General features: G+C 42.6%; 2 protein-coding genes across 6 annotated transcripts in view; one reads left to right on the forward strand and one right to left on the reverse strand.

Annotated features, from left to right (window-relative positions):
- PWWP2A (PWWP domain containing 2A) overlaps window positions 1-21,311 on the forward strand; it is a 38,384-nt gene extending 17,073 nt beyond the window's left edge. Inside the window, exons 3-4 of one of the 4 annotated variants that reach the window (XM_064161763.1) lie at window positions 8,761-8,797; window positions 10,179-12,847. In XM_064161763.1, coding sequence (XP_064017833.1) covers window positions 8,761-8,797; window positions 10,179-10,374 — 233 coding nt within the window. In that variant the 3' untranslated portion in view covers window positions 10,375-12,847. Of the gene's footprint in view, window positions 1-8,760; window positions 8,798-10,178; window positions 12,848-19,791 lie in introns of those variants that run through there. The other 3 variants (XM_064161764.1, XM_064161762.1, XM_064161767.1) reach the window with 3 other exon arrangements.
- The window catches only part of TTC1 (tetratricopeptide repeat domain 1), a 32,820-nt gene continuing 27,100 nt past the window's right edge, over window positions 20,624-26,343 (reverse strand). For both annotated transcript variants that reach the window (XM_064161776.1, XM_064161775.1), the window contains exon 8: window positions 20,624-21,866. In XM_064161776.1, coding sequence (XP_064017846.1) covers window positions 21,733-21,866 — 134 coding nt within the window. In that variant the 3' untranslated portion in view covers window positions 20,624-21,732. The remainder of the gene's footprint in view (window positions 21,867-26,343) is intronic.

The following is a 26,343-nucleotide window of genomic DNA, read 5'->3' on the forward strand; positions in this document are numbered from 1 at the left end:
GCTGTATTAGGATGTACACACCCTATTCACACTCAGCCATAATTTTCCTTTCACTCTGAAGTAGCTAACGCTCTAGATATAACAGTGGACAAAATTGGCTTGATGTAAAGCCTGGTTACAGTAAGCAACCTTGCTTAGGGCAGTATGGATGCTGCATGGAGATGAGCTTTGAAGACTTAGACAAAGCTTAGTGTCACTTTAGCTAGAAACTTCAAACCCCCCACATTTCTCTGTATCTGCACTGTGCAGCTGGGCACACATCTGCCCACCTCTGAGTTAGCTTGGCAGCATAAAGGACTTTCCAATAACTGCTGACAGGAGCAGGCTCGCACACTGCCAGAGTAGTGCAGCTCTGTCATTAGGCTATGCAGCTGTGGTAAGCTCTGTGTGTCCTGAGAAGACAAACATCAGTAGGAGGAGTGACTTACTTTTCTGTCAGTTTAATATAGATTTCAAATCATGTGTTTCTGAATTAATGAAATTCCTCGGTTTACTTACTGAATATGTATGGCCTTACAATTTAGGGGGGAAATGTGGCTTGTAGTGAGGAGTTTCTAGTACCAGCCTACTTTTGCTTTGCAGCTGTTTAGCTTCAGTTTACAGTGGTTTGGAAAAAAACCTTAGATTTAACATGAGCATGTGAAGGGTATAATCAGTTCATGAGTGTAGCTGGAAGAAAACATCAAATGCCTCTATGTCTTTGAAGTGGAGTTCTACAAGAAATTGAACAAATATTTGTTATTTTTCTAATCAGAGTTGTGATTTTATGTCAACACATAAATGAGATAATCATCTCTGATTATATGGTGTTTTCTTTCAGGCACTGATATCTTTACTTTGAAACCTACATAACTAACAGCTACCTCACCAGGAAGGGTGTGGTTACTGGGAGTAACTTAAGTCAACTCTGCCAAGGCTGAGAAGACTTTTTTTGTGGTGGTTTTTTTTTTCCCAGCATGTTGTAAAATCTTTTTGTTTTAAAAAGTAGTTGATAAATGTGTTTTGGTTCCACATCAGTGGAAGTGAGGAAGGAGTAAGAACTGCTTTTTGTATTGCTAGCCTTAGGTTGGTTTCTAGTTAACTCTCTTATGTCCTGAAACTGGTTTCCATTTGAGTCTTTTATAACCTCTTGCTAAAATGAGCTGAGTAGAATAGGAGAGTGAACTTTGGGGGGGAAAAAAAGTCTTAGTAGCTAGTCCTCAGTAGCATCATCATCTGTTCTTCTGCATGTTCTCCAGAATACAGTGGGAAAAAAAATAGAGCTTCCTTCTTGGCTGAATTCTGGAAAGGAGGAGGCTGACAATCAGTGAAAAACTACTTCAGATAATCTTTTTGACTGTATTCTAATAAATGTCTGTAGAATTAAGCAAATTCAGGCAAGACAGTGAGATCACTGCACTGACTTTTTAAAGACTGAGAATTGGAAGTTAAGTAGAGTGAGTTTATGATCAAAAGAGCAGTAAGATGTGGCAGTATTTTGTGTAAAAGAGTAGGTACACTAAAACCAATATTGAAAGTCATCTTCTAGTCCAGAGTTTATAGTGGTTAAACGCTGAAGTGCTTTCTCTTCTGATTTTCAGTTGACTTTTTAAGGGTATAAATAGAAAGGTCATAGGGAACCTGAAGGGAAAGAGAAGAAGTTGGTGTGTTGAGCTGGATGTGATAGTGGAAGGGGAACTGTGTGGTGGGTTTTGAGGGTGATACATTCTTCTGCAAGTTCAGTAGAAGGGAGTAGTCTCCTATTTTAGAGAGCTTATAGGAGAATTCTGGCATGAAGTATGTCATTGTCCCACAGCCAACTGTTTGAATGTCATCTAGAATCCACTTCACTCATGGAAGTGGGGTGACTTCCTACAGTATTTTGCCAGTTTCAGCTGTGCATAGATGAAGTGCCTGTGTCTTTTTGGTTCTTTTAGAATTGACTATAGTAGCATACCTTCTGGGGATATAGATGTGCAATCGTACAGTAAAAATCTCACTTCAAGCAACAAAGCATCAATAACAACAACACAGGTTTTGCATAACTACCTGGCTCTGTTAGGAAAGGGTTACACTCATCCTGCATTTGGGTATGGGATGGAACAGATGATCTGTCCTGACTCTGTCATCATGACTCCATTTTCTCTAATTTTGTTACTGTGCATCGTGATTTTGGAAGATTGAAGTCTTTGTAGAAACAGACATACCGTGAAAGATTCTGCCTCATGCATCCTTGTTCACAGTCCTGCAGGAGTCATGCGTGGTAGAATGCAAGGATGGATTTCTGATGGGGTCTTAGCTTCCACATGTAGTAAAGCTGCACTGCATCTCCTGCTAGGGACTTCTATCCAAAATCATGTTTGGGCAACATTGTCTCTATACCATGTCAGCTTTAAATTAGGCTATGGGTTGGTTTTCATTTTGTTTGTTTAAAAAGTAGATCTAGGTCAGTTTTCATGTTCACTTACTAATGGTTTTGATGTCAAATATGCCATAAGAAACATGTACCAGCTATGTGCTATGAATCTAATTTGGAAGGCAAGCTGTGTTCTCACTAGCTTGTTACCATCACTAAAGGTTTCTATAACAGAGACACAGCGTAATTCTTGGTGACAGAATTGTCCTTGCCTGCTTTTAACAGGTGCCTGCAGGGGAGGAGTGTATTTGCTTTGCTAATAAAGTAAGCAGATACCATTTCAAGCAAATATTTACTGAAATGCTACTTTTGCATAATTTTTACTTAGTAATACTCGGGGGGTTCTATTTGGCTTTGGGAAACACTAGCATTTAACTGCACTGCTGTGGTGGTTCAGAATGTTAAAGCATGTGGTGCCAGTTTTGGCAATTAGCTCTAGTGAAAAGGAGATAAAGTCATAAACCATGGATTTTTCAAAGAAGTTTAAGTTTGGGTTAGACTTTCAAGCTGCTCTGTGTGACCTGATTAAATGCTTCAGTTGGCACAGGTATCTACAAACAATGTTTCATAAATAATTGTGGTCTATTTAATGGGATCTGGTTCTTTAGTTGTCTCAAACTGAAGGTGTCTTGATACTGATTTTAGTAAGGGACATACTGTGTCAGCTTTTCTAAGATGTTACTACTAAGGTAAGCCCTAAAATCAGTTAGTGCCACAGAGGAGTGTGGTAAGAAACGTGTCCTTATGTTTGCTAGTACTAGGAATGGTCTAGATCATAGAATAGTCCAGGTTGGAAGGGACCTCCAAAACTCTATCTAGTCCAACTCCCTCTGCAGTCAGCAGGGGCATCCTCATTTAAATCAGGTTGCTCAGAGCCCTTTCGAGCCTCACTTTGAATATCTCCAGGGATCACCAACTTGGGCAACCTGTTCCAGTGTTCCACTGCCCTCATGGTAAAGAACCTGTTCCTAACATCCAGTCTCAGTCTGCTCTGCTACCTTTGCTCTCCTGTTGGTAACCTGTGGAACCTCAATTGGAAGGTGATTGACAACAAAGTTGTGGTTTTTTGGCCATCTGCAGCGTTTATTTAGTAGATAGGGATTTTCATTCTGTTTTGGTAAAAATGCCAAGAAATGTGTTTGCTAGGGGTTGTAACAGCAAGTCTGACCTCTGAGCAATAGGAGAAGGAAATTACGAGGTTACTCTTACTGTTTTCATGGTGCTTATTTAACTTGGACATCGTGCAAGATATTGGGATGTGTTTGTGAAAGCTCCCAAATCACTCTTAATTCCCGAATTCTTCAGGCAAGATAAGAGAGAAGGTTTAGTACTAAAAATAGCTCCTTCCTTTACCTTTGCTCCCAAAACCAGAACAAAGCAAACCTGTTTTCCTGTATTTTGCTAGGGAAAACAGCAAAACAAAACCAAAATCAGATTACCTTTTTTTTCCCCTCCCTCTACAAGTTGATGCTAAAAATCATAGCAGAAGGGTTTGAGCCCTGAAGAGGGTATTTTGTTTGGTTAGTTTTTGGGTGGGTGGGTTTTGGTTGGTCGGTTTGTGGTGTTGTGGTTTATTTTCTTCTTGTTAGCAATATTTTCCTATTCTGGGGGAAGAAAAATCTTTCCTTAAGATTTTTCAAGTGTATCTCTTCTGATACAGTTATATGAAAAAGCTGGGTTTGGCTGGGTTTTACAAGTTCTTGGTGCTGTTTCAGGGAACGAGTTGTGCAAACTGAAGAACGTGTTCCTGCTCTTGGTTTTCCTTGTAGTTGAGGCCCTGTTGGTGAAGGCTGCCTTGAGCTGCAGAGAAATCTACTAGTTCTGCTTGCTTTTTAGTCATTCATGGTATGGGCAAGAAGCCTATTTTAACTCATCCTAACTAGTTTTTAATTTAATCAGGAACAGTTAACTTGCATATTTTCTTCTTCAATTGCATAGTTTGACATACAGAGTATTAGTCCTCTAGGGAGTTGCATGGATGTTACTGCAACTGTTTGGAGCTTTGGGCTTTCTAAGAGTTCTACACTGTCTCCTTCACCGTGTGTGATGGGGCAGCCTGCTATTTCTGCATTCCTGCCCTTCTGGGCTGCCTTTTCTCCCTTCTGATGGCTGCCTGTTGTCTTTCTGCATTTCCTTTGAAGAGAAAACCAGCTGCTTTCAAAGGCAGTGCTTCTCTTTGGACATCAATGAATAGACAGGATCAGAGCGGTGTTCACACTGGAAAAGTCAGACTGCACATGGCAGTGACGACTCCCAGGAAGGCTGTGTAAGTGCAGCTGAGTGAGGCAGATGTTCATGACATCAGTGCCGAGCGGCCATAAGCCGCGGCGCTGCTCGTTCTAACCCACACGCTTACATCTGTTACTGCTGGTGATGTTTAATGACTCCGTAGTCCCTGGCAGTTGAATGAAACTGCTTCCAAGCAGAGTGCAGACTGCACACCACTGGGGAGCCACACTCTCAGAATTAGGCTTTGCTGTGGCTCGCTGCAGATCGTGGCTTGCAGGGTGAAGCGAGCGAAGGCGCTGGGGCAGCCGGCTGCGTTCAGGAGGGTCAGGGCGTTCAGTGGCAGGGATACAGCCAAAGCAGGTGACTCGCACTCTCTGAGGACCCAGGCACACTTCATCCTTTGTGGCAGCTACGCTCTTTGTACCTTTTGTTCTCTGGGTCGCCAGTCACTGCTCCTCGTGGTTCACAGTGGGGAAATCTCAAGTTGTGACAGGGTAGGTATAGGCTGGATGTTAGGAAGAAGTTCTTCACAGAGAGAGTGATCTCCCACTGGAATGGGCTGCCCAGGGAGGTGGTGGAGGCACCGTCCCTGGGGGTCTTCAAGAAAAGCCTGGATGAGGCACTTAGTGCCATGGTCTAGTTGATTGGTTAGGGCTGGGTGCTAGGTTGGACTGGATGATCTTGGAGGTCTCTTCCAACCTGGTTGATTCTATGATTCTATCTGCAGAGTAAGAAATGTTCCTCACAGCACATGAATAGTGAGATAGGTGACTGCAGGTGTCTGGCTTTATTTTCCAGTCACTGTATCAGACAGCCTAAGCTTATATATACTCCTGCCTTAAACCTCTGCTATACAAAACGCTGCTGTTGATACATCTAAAATAGTGCAATGCCAGTTGCATTTTAACTGGGCAGATAAGACATCCTCTAGTTGATTTTCATACTTTATAGCAATCCAGCCCAAGGTTAGTCCTCTCTGGACTGAGCTAAATTTACATGCGGCACTCTGGAGGCAGCTTCACTGTGACAGTACAAAGGTTCCCATACAAAATATTTCATATTCATTTTGCCAGTGTGCAGGTAACAAGTTTAGTGTATACTGGAATAGTGAGATTCTGCAAGTTGGAAACACTGTATTGAAATGAAGAAACCTCTCCTTTTTACTCTGGATTTTTGCCTGCAAATCATAATATGCATAAGAGCAACTGATCCATTTGTTCTTTCACTTTCTGTCGTCTCAGTTTTCTTCTATCTTGTAATCATTTCAACAAAGATTATAATGCCACTGTTAAGACAGCTTTGAATTTCAGCTTAAAAAGCTGAGTGACCAAATGGAAAGTTTTTGTAGTAGTTGTAATAAGGAATGAGAAGCATAAAGAAAACTTCAATGCAAACAAGCATAAAGAAACTCCAGTGCAGGGCACAACTGTGAGTCATCTGCTTCTCTATTAAGCAAATTTAATTATTGTAATGAAGAAATTCTTGATAGTTTGGCCACAACAAGTACAGTGTACAGGCAGGTGTATGTGAAGATGCAAAGTCAAAAGAAGGCACAATCTCTTCTTAATGATTTTTACTTGGAAGGGAAAATAGGTGTCTCATCTGAGTCATGCCCTAACAAAGGGGGGTGTAGTTGGTGATTTTCACATTGTAGAAAGCAGGAGAAATTTAAGATGTGGAAGAAAGCACTGATTATCTGAATTTGACTACCAGTCACATTGCTGCAGTGGAAAGTTGTTTGCCTTGCTGTCACACTTGTTGGCATTTCTCATGACATAAAAATTCTGGATTATTATGGGCTTCATTGCATAATGGAAGTAAAATGTGTCGTAGAATGCCAGGTTGGAAGGGACCTCAAGGATCATCTAGTCCAACCTTTCTAGGTAATCATATAGTTTGAACGAGATGGCCCAGCACCACGTCAAGCTGAACCTTAAAACTCTCCAATGAAGGGGAACCCACTACTCCCTTTGGGAGATTGTTCCAGTGGTCTCAATATTGAATATATAGTGCCCTAAGTTTGACTGTTTTTACTCTAACATACAGAAAGGTGATGGTCATTATGAATCCATTGCTTCAGTTTCCACTTATTGTCAGTATTTACTTTGTCCAGCAGAATTCCATGGCATCACTCTGGCTTTGAGCAGCACAGTGTTTGCACAGGTGTTTGTACTGGTAGATATTTTGTTTTGCTGTCTGCTCGTTTGTTTACTAAATGATGTGTAACATCCCCAGAACTCTGCTAGTAAAGTCTGGTTTAAGCTCAAAAAAAGCATCTGATTTTTTTTTTTCCTCTGAGACTTTAGCATCTTTTTCTGGCATGATTTTTTTATGGCACAGTCAGTAAGAACTCAGACAAGCAAAGAGGTTAATTAATTTATTTTTTCAAACCCTCATCAATTCTTTACTCCCATTAACTGGGTTTTTTCTACCATAGGTTTCAACAAATAGCAGCTTTTTACATCGGTCTGATGAGTCCTGCTGCTCCCTCACAGTGTTTGACCACTGTGGATTCATACCAGGGGCACTGAAGTTTTCAGTGAATTTGGCAGGTCTGTCTGGCTTAAGCCCTGCCTTAAGTGCTATTCTGTCAACTAATCATATGCAGAGCAGGTTAGGACAGAGGTAATGAGCTGCCTCTTATTTTATTTCCCTCCTTTTGAACACTCCAGCTGTTCTCTCTGACTCAACCTAGTGTCAGGATTGACACATATTTTATTGAAAAGATCCACACTAAGTTTCCCTTTAGGCTTGCATCTTGAAGCTTGCATTACATGAACAGATTAAATAACTTTTCAGGTATAATGTAAAGGTAAAAAGAAGAAAATTAAGAATGGAGATTTTTGTCCCTTAAACCAGCAATCAAACATTTTTGCTATGTGGATCACATCTTAATAGGATGCACCATATGGGCAGTCCATTTTCCTGCCTTTCCTGATGTATGAAAGGAAACGATATAGTAACATTTGGGTATTTTAAAAGAAGCTTACTACCTAAAACAAGGAAAAGGCTGGGAAACATGAGTAGGAAGATCTCACAAGAAACCTGCAGATGATGTAGGGACCAGAGTTAGGAAGGGACTTCTAGGAAAATGAAGTCTTTATTTGTGTTTTTTTTTAAACCCCTCAATTTCCAAAGGTTAGATTTGAGGGAATGACACTTAGCAAGCATGCTCAGCTTTCAGTGTGTGCCTGAGTCCATAAGGAAGTTTAAAGTACATGTTTAAAGCCAGCAAATACTGAACATTATTGGAAATTCTAGCCTAGACACATACCCAGCACTTAGCTCTGTCATGGATGTGTGCATGTCTCAGCCTTTTTTTTTTAACATGAAGAGGAAATAAGGCAGTGAGGAGAGCTTAGAGTTGCTGCAAAGGGAGCTTAATTTGCCTGAAGTCATAAACATTAGAAAGTGTGATCCAGGCCTATATTATTGGATTAGGTCTGGGATTCGGTATTTGACATCCATTGGTTTCAGGTTCTATAAACTAGGGTTTGCTGGTGGTGCAAACAGAAGAATGGATTATAACAGATAAGTGACGTTTCTGAACTCACTAGTAATGATGTGTAAATGTCAGTGGAGAAGTGAAGCTCGCTAAGGGCATTCTGGAATCTCTCAACAGTAAACTGAAGAGTAAAAGAGAGCTGTATGAACTGGCTTCAGCAGAAGAATGAGTGCCTGTTTCTAAGGAACAGACTTGGGTTCTGAATCACTGCAACTGCATCAGTTGCTAAGTTGATAAGGTGGGGGTGTGAAAAGTAAAACTGCTTGTCCTTAAAATGAGGGAAGAGTCACATTAAAGTGAACTGGCCATGTCCTTAGAGCTGGTACTATCCATATGCACGCTCAGGTAAGGGAACCAGATTCTTTCTTTGTGTCATAGAAGTTTGCTGGCTACTAATAGTGTCACTGAGGCTCACCTTTGGAAATGTGGGTGCTGGAACCTAGCGGCTGAACTGTCATTCAACTTCTTATGGGATCTTTGATTTCTGAGTAGAGTCTGGTTCTTGGGCATACTCTAAACACTTCTCATTGCAAGGCCTCATAGACATACAATGCTAATTTACTATTAATCTTGCTTTGGAGAACTTCTCACTGACTGTATGCTTTAATACCCAATATTGGTTGTTTTGCAGCCTGGAATACTGTGGTGTTTAGTTACCTGCACCAACAGTAAGTACTATTGAACACAGTGGAATGTTGTCTAGCATTCTTCTCTTTGTAGAGGTCCTGCAGATTTATATTGTGCACCTTGGAGTGGACCATAGCTAAAGTAGGTTTAATTACATAGCAGTTCTGAGTATCATACTTGAATGAGGACCTGTTGGGTATTGGGATGAGTGCCTGCTAATCTACTGTCAGCACATAGTAGCTCAGGGCCTCGTTGCCTGAATCTGTCAAGTTTCAACTTTCCCAAAGTTTCATTCTTGTTTTAGTCTTAATGAATTATTCTTCTGTGGTTTATATTGTCCTTTTGTGGCACAGTGAGCAACTGAGCCCTTGAGAAACTTCATAGTTATCCCCTTTGTCTTCCCTGCCTCCTCCTGTGGTAGGACCATTTTCACAAACTCCTCTTTCTCATTTTTTGCTTAGACTTCTTTTTTTTTTTCCAGAAAAAAAAAAAAGTTATTATTTCTGTTATTCTTATTTCTGTTTAGAATTAACTTTAGGATCTTCCTGCCCATGCTCAGTCTCTTTTTTTAAATTCAGCTATGTTATTCACAGTGCTGTGGTCAGTACTGGAAAATGTGCACATACCTCTCAAGTAGTCCTGGCAGTCAAAAGCTCGACTGATGGGTAAAAGGAATCAAGAAGAGTGGCCTGGTCCTGTTGGAACCTTTATTGCTCTCCTGTGTGTTTTTTGAGCAAAGGGGTGGGAGCAGATGATCTGCAGAGGTCTTCTCCTACTCAGTTTATTCTAGAACAAAGTTTTCTTCACGCTGCACAAGAGGCATGCCAAGGGCAGACTGTGCTGATTCTTCACTGCCCTGTATGGTTACAGACTGGTGGCAGTCTCATGCAATAGTTATTACTTGGACTGCTTCTATCTGCTTTAGCATCATTTTATTCCAGTTCTGTGGAACCAATAAGGTTCCATGAGCAATAATGGAAAACAATTTTAGCAGGTTTTTGGTATTTTAGTGTTCCCATGTACACCTGGGCCTTGCACGTGGAATGGCATCAGTGTCAGATTTAGCTTTGTATCGCAGACTGCACATCACTGTACGGACTTTGTATGTTAGTTGCCCTCCTTCATCATCTGTCTTTAAAAGTCTTTAACAATTGAAATTCTCTCTGAATGCTGAAATGGGGTGAGACATAACCTAGATTGGTACAGTAGCTCCTCTTAAAACTCTAGTCAACTGAGGAGTTTGCTCCCTTGTGTATGGCTTGTGATAAGTAATTTTGGTTTTTTCTTTTTTTCCCCTTCTGCACCCAGTGCACAAAGCAGGTGAACTGGTAGCTTTCCTGGCCACCTCAGATTTTACTTACCTACTTTTGCAATACTTACTGGAAGGCATTTAACCATTTTCCCTTTCTCTCCCCTTTTCAGCTCAGAGACACTAGTCAACTGCTGTTTTTATGGAACCTCACTACACTGCCACGAAGAGCACCAGCTCATCAGGACTGAAAGAAATCTGAGACTGACTTGTCCTATTTTTCCTCTGAAATCTTCACCAAGTAGTAAACCTTTTTTGAAGGGGAAAGGGGGTAAATACGTCAAAGCTCCCTCTCGCAACCCTCTTTAGGGCACCTGTACCTAATGTACATTTTCTTTAAAGATTTAAAAAGAGGTTAGGAACTATTTTATAAAACCTTTTTGCAATAAGTGACGCATGGAATTATTAAGGACTATACAACACTGACATGCAAGGAACCACTTGAATTATTGGTATGAAGAATCACTGCAAATAACTGGGGTTTTTTTTTGTAATGTGACAGTCACGTTTGTATGTTTTGATAGGTGCCAGTGATGGAGCCAATTGCCTGGGAAGCTGACTGTAACTTTTGAACTTTTCTTTTTAATTCTTAACTTTAGCATTGCAATTTTCCATTCTATGAGGCTTAGTTAGTATTTAGTGCAGGTGTTAGCAGAGCTGTGATCTGTGATCAAAAGCATGTCCAGAAACAATTGTATTGTAAAATATGAACAGTCCTGCTATACAAGACCAATATTTCCCATAGAGGTGATGGAAAGGACAGTGACCACAAACTTCATGTATCTCTGTATTATGGGAAAGCTCCTTCTGTGTGAATATGGTTGCATTTTATTTGTGCTATTGTAACACTTAGGGGATTGAGGATTGTGGAATGATGCTAAGAAGGGTTACACCGCAGGGAACAGCGTCTTGCTTATACTACTCTAACAAGATGGGAATCACAAATGGAGAGTGCTTAAATGGAATGGCATTTCTATTTCAGATCATGGGTTAAGTTTTTTTCCTTTTGACATAAATATTTTTCAGATAGGTAACTAGTAGAGCAAAGGTTTTATTAGTGTTTCTGATGGTTGTTTATCTGAGTTGCATTGACTTCTTTGAATAGCTGTAAATCAAAAAAGAAAGATCCAAACCCAGTGGGTTTTATCCATTTTTATTCCCTTCCCTAAAAGGTGTTTGGTTAAGACTTACTTCCATGGAGCTTGTGAATGCTGGACACGCTGCTGAAATATTGAGTTATTAAATATTAATTTATTTGTCACTAATTATTTGACATTGTGTGCACACTTTCTCAGCAGTATCATTTCTTAGAGAGTTCTTAGCAGGGGCTTGATTATATAACCTGGGAAGAGAAATATTTGTTTTGAAGAAATGAAAACGTGCACATGATCTACTAAAAGTCAAAGTTGTGTTTCTGTAGAAGTGAAAAGACTTGTAGTAAACTCTTTTCCTCCTTACTAATATCCTGATTCGATTTGAGTAAACAGAGTGTCTTTATCGAGATCCTTTGAAAAGAGGGGCACCTTCTTGAGAGGCATCTGTATCAGCACAAAGGCAGTTTCACAGCCTTTGTCTCTCAAGCCCCAGTTAATCACATCCAATCTGAAGTCAGGACAACTCTGTCGTTTGGCTTTGATATTGGCAAACAGGTTTATCCTTGTTAAACAGTCAGAGAGGGGGGAAGTGAGAGGCTGGGACAGACATCCAGGCCCAAGAAAGGAGTATCACTGACAAGTGTGCTGAGGCAGTTTCCCTTTTTTCCAGGGTAAATTCTTTATTTATAAACCCAGACATTTCATACTTGCTCCCTTCTTAAAAGGCAGCTGCCTAATGCTGTCCAGTAGGTTTGAATTGTACCACTTTTCATAATAAGGTACAAATACCTCTTCTTTAATTTGAGATCAATGTTTTTACTGCAGTTGAAGAGGATCACTGGCAATCTGGTCCTGTTTGTGGTCTGAGATTTGATTACAACTTAGACAACAGAAGGCATGTAATTCAAGGGCCTGGGAAGCAATTTGCTGTTGTGTATGTGCTAGCCTTTCACCTCTGGAGACCCAACCCTGACTGTATTGACAACTAACGAGGGTCTTGGCCTAATAAATGAATTTTTTATCCCCCCCCCCAAAAAAAAAAATCCAACAAAAAAACCCAACCAACACACAAACTAAAAGGAAGCCACCAAACAACGTGGCACAAACCAGTTTCTGCTCAGGAAAAAGGCCCGAGTCTGTAATAGCAGGGTTATTGCACATTGGATTGAAAACTGATTGATGTTGTAAGTAGAAGCCAGTAGTGCCTGCCTGTGTGACATCTGACTCTGAACCAGTGCTCTTGTTTCCTCATCTTCACGAGCACTTGTGCACAGCAGCTGAAATAGAAGAAAATATGCTTAAGGGAGATGCAGGTCTCTCCACTGGAGAATATGGGTATATAAGCAAATAGCATAAAGATAGACAAGGTAGCTAACTGTATTTGCCTTTGTTTTCACAGCCCTTTTGTTTGAAACCAGATTCTCATTTTGAAATGAAATTGTCAGGGATATTCTAATGGTAGAGAATTACAGTAATTGTATTGCTTTTCACTTCTTTGCTTTAGTTGCTTAATATTTAAGCTTTGCTCCGTGCTACCTTCTTGTCTGTATATTGAATGGTCACTATGCCTCTTTCATTTTGTAGACTTGAATGAGGAAAATATACTTCACCCTTTAAGGTTTGCTGAGAAGTAAATGATAAAGAATGTTGTGTAACATTTATTCAAATAAAGCCTTGATTTTTTTTCAGTGCTCTTTTAAAGGGAAATAATCACAGAATGTTAGGAGTTGGAAGGGACCTTGAAAGATCATCCGGTCTAAACCCTTTCTGCCAGAGTAGGTCACACAGGAACACATCCAGGTGGGTTTTCAAAGTCTCCAGAAAAGGAAACTCCCCAACCTCTCTGCACAGCCTGTTCCAGTGTTTTGTCACCTTCACAGTGAAAAAAGTTTTCCCTTGTGTTCATGTGGCTCCTATGCTCCGGCTTGTGCCCATTGACTCTTGTCCAGTCGTTGGACTGAGCAGAGCCTGGCTCCCTCCTCCTGACACTCGCCCCTCACATCTTTATGAATGTGAATGGGGTTACCCCTCAGTCTACTCCAAGCTAAAGAGATCCAGCTCCCTCAGCCTTTCCTGATAAGGGAGCTATTCCACTCCCTTAGTCATCTTTGTGGCTCTGCCCTGGGCTCTTTCAAGCGGTTCTGAGGCCCTTCACCTGAGGGGCCCATGACTAGACACAGTATTCCTTCCTGCTCAGGTCCTACTGCATGGCAGCACAGCCTTCAGGTGTGTCAGCCACTCCTCCCAGTTGGGTGTCAACAGCAAACTTGCTGACAGTGCACTCTGTGCCTTCATCCTGGTTGTTGATGAAGACATTGAATAATACTAGTCCCAGTAACAACCCCTGAGGGCTCCTGCTAGATACAGGCTTCCAACTGGACTCCATCCCGTTGACCACAACTGTCTGACTTCTTTCCTTCAACCAGTTCCAATCCACCTCACTACCTGATCATCCAGACCACACTGCCTCAGTTTAGCTGCAAGAATGCTGTGGGAGACAGTGTCAAATGCTTGCCTGAGATCAAGATAAACCACATCCACAGCTCTACCATCATCTGTTCACCTTGTTGTGTCCTCATCAAAGGCTATCAGGTTGGTTAAACATGACTTCCCCCTGGTAAGACCATGCTGTCTGCTCCCAGTAACCTTACCCTTATTATGTCTAGAGACAGCTCTAAGAATAAGTTACTCCATCATCTTTCCAGGGAGGGAGGTGAAGCTGGCCAGTGTGTAGTTACCCAGGTCCTCCTTCTTGCCCGTTTTGAAGACTGGAGTGACATTTGCTTTCCTCAGGTACCTCTCCTGGTCCCCACAACTTGCCAAAGATGATGGAGAGTGGCCCAGCAATGACTTCCACCAGCTTGCTCTGCGCCCGTGGGTGCATTCCATCAGGACCCATGGATTTATGGATGCCCAGGTTGCTTAACTGATCTCTAACCCAGCCCTCATCAACCAAGGCAAGCGCCTCCTTTATCCTGATTTGTTCTGGGGCTTCAGGGGTCTGGGGCTCCTGAGGACAGTCTAGCTGAGCGTTGGCTGGTTTGCACTGCAGCACGAACAGTCTCAGACAAGCCTGGCTCTTGCAGGTAAGTGTAATTGGGTATTTCTCCATTTAGGGAAGAAATGCCTTGCACTGAGCTGCTTTATCTTGCCATGGTGTCCTACAGGAGAGACAGCAAGTTGTGTGGTGGCAGCTGACTCCTGTATCGGAGCTCTCCATTGCTGGTACTGCAGTCAAATGAGTGCCACTTGGCCAATACTTCAAACGGCAGAACTTGCAGAGCTGCCCTCTCCCATTAAACAGAAGGTAGAGCATTTATAGAGAGGGCTTTTCCCCATTTGCATTTTTATTGATGTAAAGATTTCCTAATTTTAGCAAATAAGGTGTTTTGTTGCAGTGACCTCTTGTTGGTAGCCAGAAGCCTTTCCTGAAAATCCTGACCTGGAGTGGTCGTGTGCATGTATGCTGTTTGTAGCCACTGTTGTTCTGGCCCTGGGCCTCTAAGGTGCTTTTGAAGCCAGCTGATGCCTCCTGTAACTGCAAGCAAACATCCACATCTGTCTGTTGCTTGGAGCTGAGCTCCAGCATATGTTTTCCTCTTCCTTCACAGGGTTGTTTCTTATTCTGCTTGCATTACAGGAACTCCCATCCTCGTTCTCTCCTTATTCCTTCCTTCTTGCGGCAGTTCCTCTTGAATTGGTTATCCTCATTAGGCCGTGGTGGAGAGGGGAAGTCCTGCTGAAATGTAATTGCTCTCTAATGGCTTTTCCTTTGTGACATTATGTCGGTAGCGTCGCACTGTGGGAGTCTGCTGGGTTTGCTGCGTGACTGTGAAGCCCACGAAAGAGGTTAGCCAGGCAGATTTCAGAGCTCGGCAATTACTCCATTGATTAATCTTCACTCCAGTAGTTCAGTGACAAAAGTATAAAAGTAACCCAACCTTCAGCGATGGAGCCAGTCCTACACAATGCCACTCAGTAATAGTGTTTACTGCTGCCCTCAAGCATCAAAAGGGTGATAGTTAATGAGGGCAAAAGTGCAGAGAGCAGCTGCTCAGTGCAGCTCCTGGCGCAGGAGGCTTTTGTGATAGCTTGGCAGCTAAAACGTGAGAGATCGGTACAGAGGGATATGGTTTCTTTTAGGGTGTGACCAGTGGGCAGATTTCTTCAGGAAACTGAGTGGGTCAGAAGGAGATGAAGCAGTAAATTCAGGCACTGCCACACACTCGTTATTGAAGCACTAAATGATGAGGAGTGCAGGTTGAGCATGTGAGCAGTCACCTGCCTGAAGCCTCATCTGCAGCTGAGGAAATCATACAAGGGATACTCTTACACCACCTTAGTGCTCCCTGGGCCAGTCTCCCTGACCGACAGTGTCCTCCAAGGCTGCCGATAGTGTCGGGAGCTGCTGGGATTTGCATGGTGATCTCCCCGTGCTTTTGCACTTTCTGGCAAGTTGGGAACGTCAGGGGGCTGGGGCAGTTGTCTGAGGTGTGGTTGTGCATTGTGAGGAGCAGCCGTGGTGCAGCAGAGCAGCTGAGCTGCTGTGCAAGGCAGCCCATCGCTCTGCTCCAGCCAAAGGTACGGCAGCGCTCCAACTGCCAAGTGCTAACGGGCATGCAGAGAGCCTGTCAGCAGCAGCACACAGCAGTACAGCAGGTCTCTAAGCAACTGCCGGGGCAGAAACAAGCCAGCGTGCATGTGGCCTTGCTATCAGCTGCCGCTCACTGCCGTCGTTTTTTTCCGCTCTTGCTCACTTGTCCTTGCTCAAGCCTTTGTGGGTGGATTCATCATTCTCCCTCTTCATGCCGGAAGGGCTCTCCAAAGGCTCTGCTCAGGGAGCTTCAGCGTGTGCTGGGTGGCAGTAGGAAAAGGATCACATTGTTTGCTGGTTCAGGCAGTGCTGGCAGCTGGTTTTTATTTGCATTCTGGAGCCTGGTTTTATGATTCTGCTCCTGCTTTTCCCCTGAGTGTTTCTGTGGTCTTTGTTTTTACTCCCTTTCCGTGGATGCTCCATGGTGGGTAGGCAGAACACCCCTGTGGATGTGTTTGAGGTGTTCTGAATTTGGGGTAAATATTCAAAGCCTAGGAGGGGTAGTTCTAATTTTGAACTGAAGATTTTTCAGCTGAGAGCTCCACATCTTCAGAGCTTAGGGACTGGAATTTCCAAATGTAGTTGTCTTGATCATTAAATATTAAACTAAGGCTGTGCCTGCTGAAGGGCTCATTCAAACATTGAAGCACTGTGAGCTATCAGAACAAGGGGCTGGGGGCTCCAGAGTGTAAAAAGATGAATACTGGACCATGGTAAATATAAGATCCCAGAAATACCAATGCTGCACAGATAGATATGGAAAATCCTCTCGTGGTGCACTCCGTTTGCTCTGTTTGCCTTGAGTAAGACAACACTGCAAACGAGCTGTGAGAGCAGGGGCTGGGGAGCTGTACATCATACACTTTTCAGCAGCACTGCAAAATCATACCAGAAGCCACATCTTGGCTTAGGAATCTTGCTGCTGGCTGCAAGTACCGTGACCTCAGCTGTGTTTGAGCTTGGAGTAGGGACACGCAAATACATTTGGACACAGAGAGAAATGTGGCTTCAAAGGCAGGTCTAGGGCTGTAGCCATTGGTAGTAAATCTATCAGCTTCCAGCCTTCTCCTTTCCCAGGATTTTCAAATACTGCAGTGCCTCCTTCATGAGGTAGAAAAGTGCACCAAGATGGAGCACCAAAGCCAGACAAGCTAATGCAAATGTGTCAGTCTTCACCGAGATAAAGATGCACTTGTGAGAAGCTGTGCTCAAATGCAATTAGGCAGGCAGAGCCCACAGCCCTGCTGCCTCTCCAAGGGCCTGTTTTCTCACTTGGCACTCACCAGCACTGCTCCAGGAATACATTTAGGAAGCTATTGCTGCAGCCAGGCACAAAGCTACTGCCTAGACTAGAAAATACCATTTACCTCCTGCTTCCTGACATCTCACTTCGCTGATTCTGCAGAGAGGGTGCTGCCCAGGAGCACCTCCCACACTGCTGAGGCCACAGCCAGGCTGCGCTGCACACGCCAGAGTTAGAAAGGGATCAGAAAAAAAGTGCTTGTGCCTAATGCCTCAGCACCTGAAGTCTCAATTTCTGTGGCTGGTGGAGGGTTATGTTCTTGGTCAGCAGCCGTGGGGGATTCATATATGTGCACCCAGAGACCAATCACTGCAGGGAGCTGCTGTACTTGAGGCCAGGACCAGAGTATTAGTCTCAGCTGGTCTACAAAAGGCAAACCTGTGTCTGCTGCATCTACCTCAGGGATCCTGGTTTTGTAAATCACCTTCTTAGGAGCTGGTGGCTGAGAAATAGGCAGATATGAGTATCTAGGCTGGAGTCATAGCTGCCGATGGTGAAGCTTCCATCTGGGGAGATTACCACTGAATCTGCAGAATCAGGAAAATGTAGTTAATATTTTTCAGTTGTTTTAGGACCTTTAATCTAGAAAGGACTTAGCTTTGTTAGGGTAGGCTGTAGTGACCCTGGTTTAGTGCTGCAGTAGCCAAGAGCCTGACAATTGGCTGTGTCTGGGCAGACAAACAGGCTGACCAGAGCCTCTGCTGATAAATACTCTCAAGCAATTACATCCTTTTGAGCAGGAGGCTGCACAGGATTGAAAAAAATTAAGTTGCTGAACAAGAAAATGCTGGGATTCTTCCAAAGAGGGAAAGCTTGTGAATGAGCAATGTATTAATGCTGCACATTATATGTGCCCCTACACATCTTTACCTACTGTTAAAAAGAGGTGGCACTTTGATATAATTGGTTCTTGGCTGCAGCAGCCAGCAACAGAGCTCGGCTGTTGAAATAATCCCTTGGGAATAACACAGCTAATTAAAGCCTAGGAACTGGTCACCAGCAGTTTCTTCTTTCTCTCCAGCTATGTCTGTGCTAATCAGAGGCAGGTAGATCTCAAGGAAGTTTTGTGCTGAAATGCGCTAATCGGGGAAGGAAAGATGCAGCTTCAAAGCTTGGTGCTTTATCAGATCCTAAATATCCCAACACAAAGGGCTGAGATTTCAGATCCCTGCTGAATAGCTGTGTTCAGGGTAAATCGTGGGCATAGCATATGTCAGTCCCCCCAGCTTTCTCAGGGGGATGAGTGAGTGTTTGCTTTCTCAGCAATCCATCTAGGAGCTTTGCAAAACATCCATTTTGGAAGCCCTGCTGGTTGGCTACTGCTGAGTGTGGCGCTGCAAGGGCAGAAATGAAAGCTGCAGCTACAAGGCTGGGTGGGATACAGAGACCCAGCAAGGGGCTGCTGCTGGGGATAACTACAGGAAGGAGAATAATTGAATTGCTGAGAGATTGGAAAAAACCCCAAATGCACATGGAAAGACAAAACAGGTAGCTGCTATAAACCTGATGTAAGAGAATACAGTCTTGATGGAGAAAGCTTGGAAAAAAGCACAGCTAACAAAGATGAGGTTGACAGATGAGAAACTGTAATGCATTAGGAACAAAAGCAGAGTTCAAAATGCCAGGGGCAGCCTGTTGCTGACCATTAAAGTACTGGTGTTTGGTACTTCTCAGTTTAAAACAAGTGGTTTGATGTGTTTGCCGTTCTGTTAGCAACCAGGTAGGGCTGAAAATAAATCCAGGTATTCCACTTGAAACAGCCAGCTGGCTCACCCACTTTGCCTTTAATATCTGGTCAGTGGAGCAGCAGTGGGCAAAGATGGCAACCAAGCTAAATACAGGCTGACATCAAGGATAGGAACCTGAAAACAGGATGGAAAATCCATTGATAAAGAATTAAAGCCAAACATGCAATTAAAATCCATCAAAACCAGACCATGTCATTCGGCCAGGCTTAGTAAGTCTAATTATGGAGACATCACATGGGGTGGCACTTTGCAGCCAATGCAATATTTGCAGAGGACCAGCTACAACACAAAGTGCTGCATATGTGGGCTAAGATGGTCTCCGAGACAGATGACAGATCTCAAACAGCTTCCCACTGTCCTTCAAACAGGGATGTTTCCTGTGACATTCTGCTCAAACCATCTGACACTTTCAGCAGTGATTGAGAAGCAAATCTAAAAGTCACTCCTGAAAATGCTGACAATCAATAGCTTGGTGGGAAAACACACAGAAAATGATTTACTGCTCAGTAAGCCAGGCCTGCCAAACAAAACATGACTTCTGTTAGCTGCAGAAAGAATATGTCCACAGCTGCAGGAAAAGGGGAGGCTGTATCTCAGCTACACAAGAAAAGGCTGAGGGGAGATCTAAAACTTAGCTCTTATGTTCCCAGAAGAGTTAAGACCACCTTTGAGAGTGTAACAAAGAAAAGAATGGCATTGCTTCTGCAGAGACAAATCTCAGTGTCAGTTCTGACATCCCTTCCTAAATGTCAAAAAAGGGAAGGTTTGAAATACAGACATTATGGGAATCCTGGAGAAAGTGCTTTGTAGGGAGAGACTTACAGATATCACAGAAACATTCAGGATGGAAAAGACACTCAGGATCAGCCTCAGGATTACAGCAGCCCTGCTGTCCAGCTTAGGGAGAAGAGCAACAGGCCCCTTTGTTACCGTGCAGACATGTTCAGGGAGAAGGGGCCAGGTACTAAAAGCTTTTTAATTTTGCAGGCAGAGTAAGAAGGAGCAAAGGCTGGGAGCTGAGGACAGACAACTCGAAGTGGACAAAAGGCACATGGTTGCTAATGGTGAGTAACTGCTGGAGCAAATTAGCAAGGAACTTGGTGTAGGAGCACTTACTTAAAAGATTATGTCATGCAACAGTTTTTTCCTGCATGTCAGTGGAAAGACTGGAGCTCCAGAATTTCAGTCCTTAAGTACACACAGGGATGCTTCTTGAGATAAATTCAAGATGACAACCAGTGACCTTCAGCTAGCCACCACTAATTATTTAATTGAATCATCTACTGAAATCTGCATGGAGACAACTGTAAAATCTGCCTCTAATGTAAACATTTCAGCATCAATATAAACCTCAGCAAATACTAATTACAAAAGACACCTTCTCCAAAGTCCTAATGAAGTATTTCAGCAGCATTTATATATACATATATATACACACACATACATATCAGAGTCTTCAAGATCTAGTGTACTATGAAGGTCATTGGCAATCAACTTTACCATCACTTATTTGTTTGCCATTAGGGAGCTCTGTAATATCAGTAACTCTCAGACAAGCAGATTTAATTTTATGGCACCATTACAAAGTGTGTACATATGTATATAGGCACAACCTTTCCTTGTTGCCCTCAGAAAAATTAATAAACAAACTGTGGTGCAGGGGTGGCCTGAGGTGAATTTTCTGGTATTGCTATAAGCACAGGAAAGAAAAATAAGCAAACACATCAAATTAATGTCTGCCAGGTGTACTATTTGTGGGTGTCTGTAAGCACTTTACACAACAATACCACCATGGCAAGGACAGAAATAAGGCAAGAACTTCACAAACCAACAGAAGTACCAAGCCTTTATTACAAAGAGAAATTATTCCACAGAAGACACTGGCTTGCTTCCATGCATGCTGTCAGTCCTATCCGCCTGCTGAGCATGGAGAAGTGCTTCTCCTAGATTCATTAATTCCCCAAGACACCATTAGGCTTTGTTCTTAGCGTGCTGGCTTTGGCTGTAATAGAGTTAATTTTCTTCACCATAGCTGGTATGGGACTATGTTTTAGATTAGTGCTGAGAGCAGCCTCAGTAACACAGAGATGTTTCAGTTACTGCTGCACAGTGCTTACACAGGGTCAAGGTATTTTCTACTCCTTACACCAACCCACCAGCAAGTAGGCTGGGGGTGCACAAAAAATTGGGAAGGGACACAGTAAGGACATCTGACCCCAAATGACTAAAGGGATGTTCCACACCATATGGCATCACACGCAGCATATAAAGCTGGAGGAAGAAGGAAGTGGGCAGAGATGTTCAGAGTGATGGAGGTTGTGTTCCCAAGTTACCATTATGTGTGATGGAGCCTTGCATTCCCAGGCATGACTAAACACCTGTCTGCCAGTGGGACATGGTGAATGAACTCCTTGTTTTGCTTTGCTTATATATGCAGCTTTTGCTGAGCTGTCTGTATCTCAACCCATGAGTTTCTCACTTTTATCCTCCGGATTCTCTCCTCCATCCCACTAGGGGGCTGTGAGAGCAGCTGTGTGGGGCTTAGTTGCTGGCTAGGGTTAGCCCACCATGCTTGGCTGCAGCTGCATCAGCATTTTGATTTAACTGCACTGTTTGTTAGAATGTCCTTGTCAGCATTGAATGGGCCAAAAGAATAGCCCAGACTGTTGGATAAGCCAAACACTGCAAAAGAAGAAATGAAAATAAAGCAAAAATAAAATTACACACTGGACACAGTTACCACTAAGAGAAGTCAAATAACTTGCTTTACATCCACACTGTAAATAATTTTGCAAGCAGGAAAATGAATATGCTTGGGTCTCATCTTCACTTGAGGAGCATGAAGAATGTTTGCTGAATCCTTTCAGTGGTACGTGCAAGCACAGGGTCGCCAAGCCTGAAAGCCAGCAGAATTAGATCGAATTGCTGTTATCTGTTGTTGTTTCGATTTTGAACAAAATTGATTGAGTATGAGCCAGTTGATGAATCCTGTTTTATCTGGAAATTTTCTGTTGACAGGCCAAAGGGGCGCAGAACTAAATTTCCAAGATCCTTCAGTTTGCCTAGAAAGAAAAGGAGAGACAATATGTTAAGTAGAAGGAAAGCTTCCATTGGATTATGCCCATCTACACAGTACAGCTCTACCAATTAATTTATCTGCTAATTTATGTTAAATGCTGTGGAAACTCCTGTAGTTTGTTGACTATTCAGGCTCTTAACATAAACAAAACCCAAAAAAACCCAAACAAAACCCAACTGTGATGTAGTTACTGTCAGCTTTGGGGTGGAAAACAGATCACCAAGGTGGTTCTGAATGTTTTTTCAGGCAGCTCCAATGATGAGCCAGTGGCCGCTGACAGTCATGGCTATGTGGTTCCAGCTAGCCAGAAGTACCTTGTTTCCTCTAGTTACAAGCTCTTGAGGTATCACAGCTCACAGCAAAGCACTGATCTTCTCTATGCTTACACTTGGATTTAACTCTGATAGCTGCCAATTTTCAATTTCTAACACAACGATTTCAGTTCTGGTTACTTTTGATGCAGCCACAGCTCCACAAACAGTCAGGGGTATTTCAGGCACTCAGTTTCCTAGACCACTGAAACATAACAATGACAGCCAAAGTTCAAACTGCTCTTTTGCAGTTATTAAAAGTCCCTTTCTAAAATCTAGGTATTGACAATTTTCTTGTAAAAATCATCCTTGTTTGCATGTGCAAGCTAAGCACTTCCATCTGTAGAAGACAACTCCCTGCAAGAAAACTTACCATGAGGTCATGCAAAATGAATTAACTCACTTGCAAAAGGACAGCTCTCCAGGACTAACTCTCTAAACAATTACTATTTAGCAAACATTGTTAAATATAATAGGGAATAACAGTTCATAGAATCTAAAGGTTTCTACCAAAGTGTGTCATACATGCTTTCTGACTCTATAAAATCAGCTTTACCTCCATCTACAAACAAGAGAAGAGGAACAAAAGGACATCCTTAAGAAAACCCAAACTATATAGAAATGACAGAATAGATAAAATACATAAAATTAAACAAGAAGCAGAGGTAATATCTGCAATGTTGGCTAAACACAAGCTAATTGAGCCCCTAAAAAGACAAGACAAAGAAGGAAGATGGTGTGTTTTTCAAGTAAAACATTGTTTTCATCCTGGTTTCTTTGTACAATTGTAGACTAATTTCCCTAACAACAAAACGAAGTTTGACAAGGTGAAGCCTACCCTAGGCTGGCACCCACATACTTAGATTCTTCAAGGCAAAGCATTGTTTTGCTGGGAGTTTTGTGCATGCACACAGTGGGGAAAACCCAACACCACCAGTAAGTGGCACACAGGAAATCCAGCTGAGCAACTGAAGCAGTCACAGTCACGTAACTAAACCCTGCACATGCCATGCCTACTTCCATTTGCATGTGCATGCTTTCAGCAAGGCATCTCAAGTCTTTTTCTAGTCATCTTTCTTCTAGTTGTGTTCTAGTCATCTTCACCTGTATGTCTGTTTCTAAATCAACATCTCAGAGTCCAGATGCAAGGTTGTATGAACACTTATTTAGTTTCTTTACTTTCCCTGTGTTCTCTGGTGTGTTTGAAAACCCTGTTTCTGTCCAGCAGTGCAATCATCACTACTGCTACTAAGTCTCCTCGCTACAATGCACCAGCCAGGGTTTAATTCAGGCTTTGGTGCTAAGCCATACTGAAGCAATAACTCCACAGCAGTGATAAAGCACAGAAGCATAAGGAACAAAGCCCTGTGTAAGTTCTTTACAGACAGAGCCAAGCAGCATTTGTGTTGCACAAACTGAGTACAGACAGATGAAGAGATCTGCCTTGCACAACGCTGCAGGCCTGTGACCCTGCTCAAAGCAGATGTGTCTCCAACTCTGAACTCACCCTATGGAAGCAACAATCTAGCAACAGCTCAAGACAGCTTAAAACACCATCACCATAAATCGAAATACTTTTGTTTTTTTCAATCACATTTCCAAAATTAAGCTGAAATTTTCAGCACTTTCACTGAAAATACAAAAAGCAGTTAACAGCTGGGGAAAAACACAAACATTTTATTCTGAGGAACAACTCAGTCTTGCATAAAGAAACTACCAGTGGTACTATAGCTAACTGCTAAATATTCTACAGCAGTTGAGAGCCTGCATCAAAGTGCTGATTCACAGCTGGGTATTTTCCCAAGATTTGTGCAATTATTTTAAAGCAATATGTAAATTCCATGACCCTACACAGGAGGGAATCAGACAGCCTTACCCTACAGAAGGCAGCTACTTGGTAAGATAGATTTTTTCTCCTTTTATTTCTGTGTGGATTAACAGGTGAGGTGGTTGAGTGATCTGGTGAAAGTCACTCCAGTGAGTGGCTCAGCTAGGATTAGCTTCTTTGTACTGGTGATGTGTTAAAGCTACATCCTGTGGAGGTTTAATGAACAGTTAAGTTCATAATTTTATACTGAGAGCATTTTGATTATTAGACTATAAAGTAGCTCACAGCATCTCCATGACTGGTTGCTACTGTACTTAAACATTTGGTCACTGCTTAGTTTCAGGTTCACAGCGAGAAGTGTCTTTGTCTGCTGGTGGAAGAATCCTGACATAGTCTGGCATTGCTAGAGTCAGTTGTAAACCATTCACAAGTTATCCAGGCACTGCAGCTGGCTCAGGAGCAGGCAGACCAGTTTGCCTGTTTCAGGAAGCTGTGAAAAGGCCCTTTCTAACTGGAGCTAGTGCGATGGCTCTTTTCCGGCCACACAAGCGCCAATAAACACACAACAACTGCCTTGGTATTCTCTCTTGTAGCTAGGCCAGCTCTCTTCTCTGGGAGAAGCTAGAGGTAATAAGATATATTTAGTACCTTAGTCTTTATCTCACTGTGACTGAATAATTAAAACAATAAGTCATAGGTCAGCTTCCTGTTCTATCAAGTAAATCCACACAGAGCACTGCCGTTAGGTGCAGCCACATTTAAGAACCTGTTACTGGAACAGAAGGCGGCTTTGCCTTTTCCAGCCGCTCAAGCCCAAAGCACTGCTCCTGGCACACATAAACCGATCATTGTAGGAAAGCACTGTATCCTCCTCCCCCACTCTCCTTTCATCCCTAAATCAAGATCTGTAGTTAAGTCCAACCTCCCTCCCTCTCCCCAAAGAAAAGCTCTCTTAAAAGAGACTGTGCTTGAAGGAAAGAAGGAGGCATGGGGAGGCTGTGACTCAGCTGCAGCGAGTTCCCAGCAATCAAACATTCACTTGTCTTGGAGCAGGGTCACATTCCCTTACAAGTCTGTGTCTTTCACTGATCTCGTCCTTTCTATTTCAGAGGACCTACTTCTCTTTTTCACCTGGAATTCCATCATGTTAAGTTTCTTCAGCAAAGCAACATTCAGGAAGTTAACAAGTAAACTAACTGCAAGCAATCAATGTAGGGCTGTGATTTATTACTCACCTGAAGTGCAATGTAACATCCTGTTGCAAAAGGCAGATGCACAAAAAGATTTCTGATGATTTACATCAAGCTGTAGCAGCCACAATTAACTGCTATTCAGTCTTCCTGGCAACAATTCCGATGTGGCTGCCAGTGCTCAGGTGGTGTTTGGGGTTGAACAGGTAGGTATTGTTTAAGAGTTATTTTTTTATAAAGGGCAACTTTCATGATGAGGTCTCATCTTTGTGTAACTTTCTGTACTACCGACATCACTCCTTAAGCAATTGAAAGAGCAAAGGCAACTCCTTTTCCCTTCCCTAACTGGGGAGGACAGAACTAAAGCAAGTGTGTATCAGCTCTGGTTTAAACTGTTTGAAGTGAAATTATTTGAGTTCAGCAACTTCGTTGCAAATACAACATACCCTTCAGTATCAACCCCCCTTAATTCAGACGCTGAGCCTAATAAACATCTTTGCTGATCTCAAATAGCTGGAAAAATCTCTTCCTGGCAGAAGGGCCCAGAGTGATACACTGACTGTCCATGTGATTTATGGGGAGGCCTATCAAGTACATTTCACTCTTTTCTGCAATGCTTTCATTTATAACTTAAGCTCAAGGTCCCAACAGTTCTTAGAGTTAGCAAAAGCTGTGTATAGCACGGGTGACACAGATTGGCATATTTCATCCCATTTCCTTGTATCCATTATACTTAACCATGCAGAAACCTGTTGTCACAGCCCTCAAGCTGTTAAACGTTGTTAGAACTGTTCCAACTTCTCTGCTCACTCTCTCCAAAGGAGCTGGTCCTACTTATCACAATAATTAGTTTCTCTAAACAAGATTAGCTTGTTGCACAATAGCTGGAAATGTCTGGCTTTAAAGTCAGAAGAGAAATAAAGCAAGACTACAAAAAATGGTCAATGTATGTTCATGTCCTGGGCAATCACTAAGGCAGAGGATGCTCATGTTACGAAAGCATAAAGAGCCAGATGGATGTAAAACCTGCTTCCAAAGCCAAGCTTGGTTTAATGTGAAATTCAGAGTTTAGTTCATACAGAGCAAACCTCAGTGGCAAGTGGAAGAAATACTCTGCAAAGACTGAATGGA

Source organism: Pogoniulus pusillus, chromosome 22 (assembly GCF_015220805.1).
Source record: "Pogoniulus pusillus isolate bPogPus1 chromosome 22, bPogPus1.pri, whole genome shotgun sequence".
NCBI lineage: Eukaryota > Metazoa > Chordata > Aves > Piciformes > Lybiidae > Pogoniulus > Pogoniulus pusillus.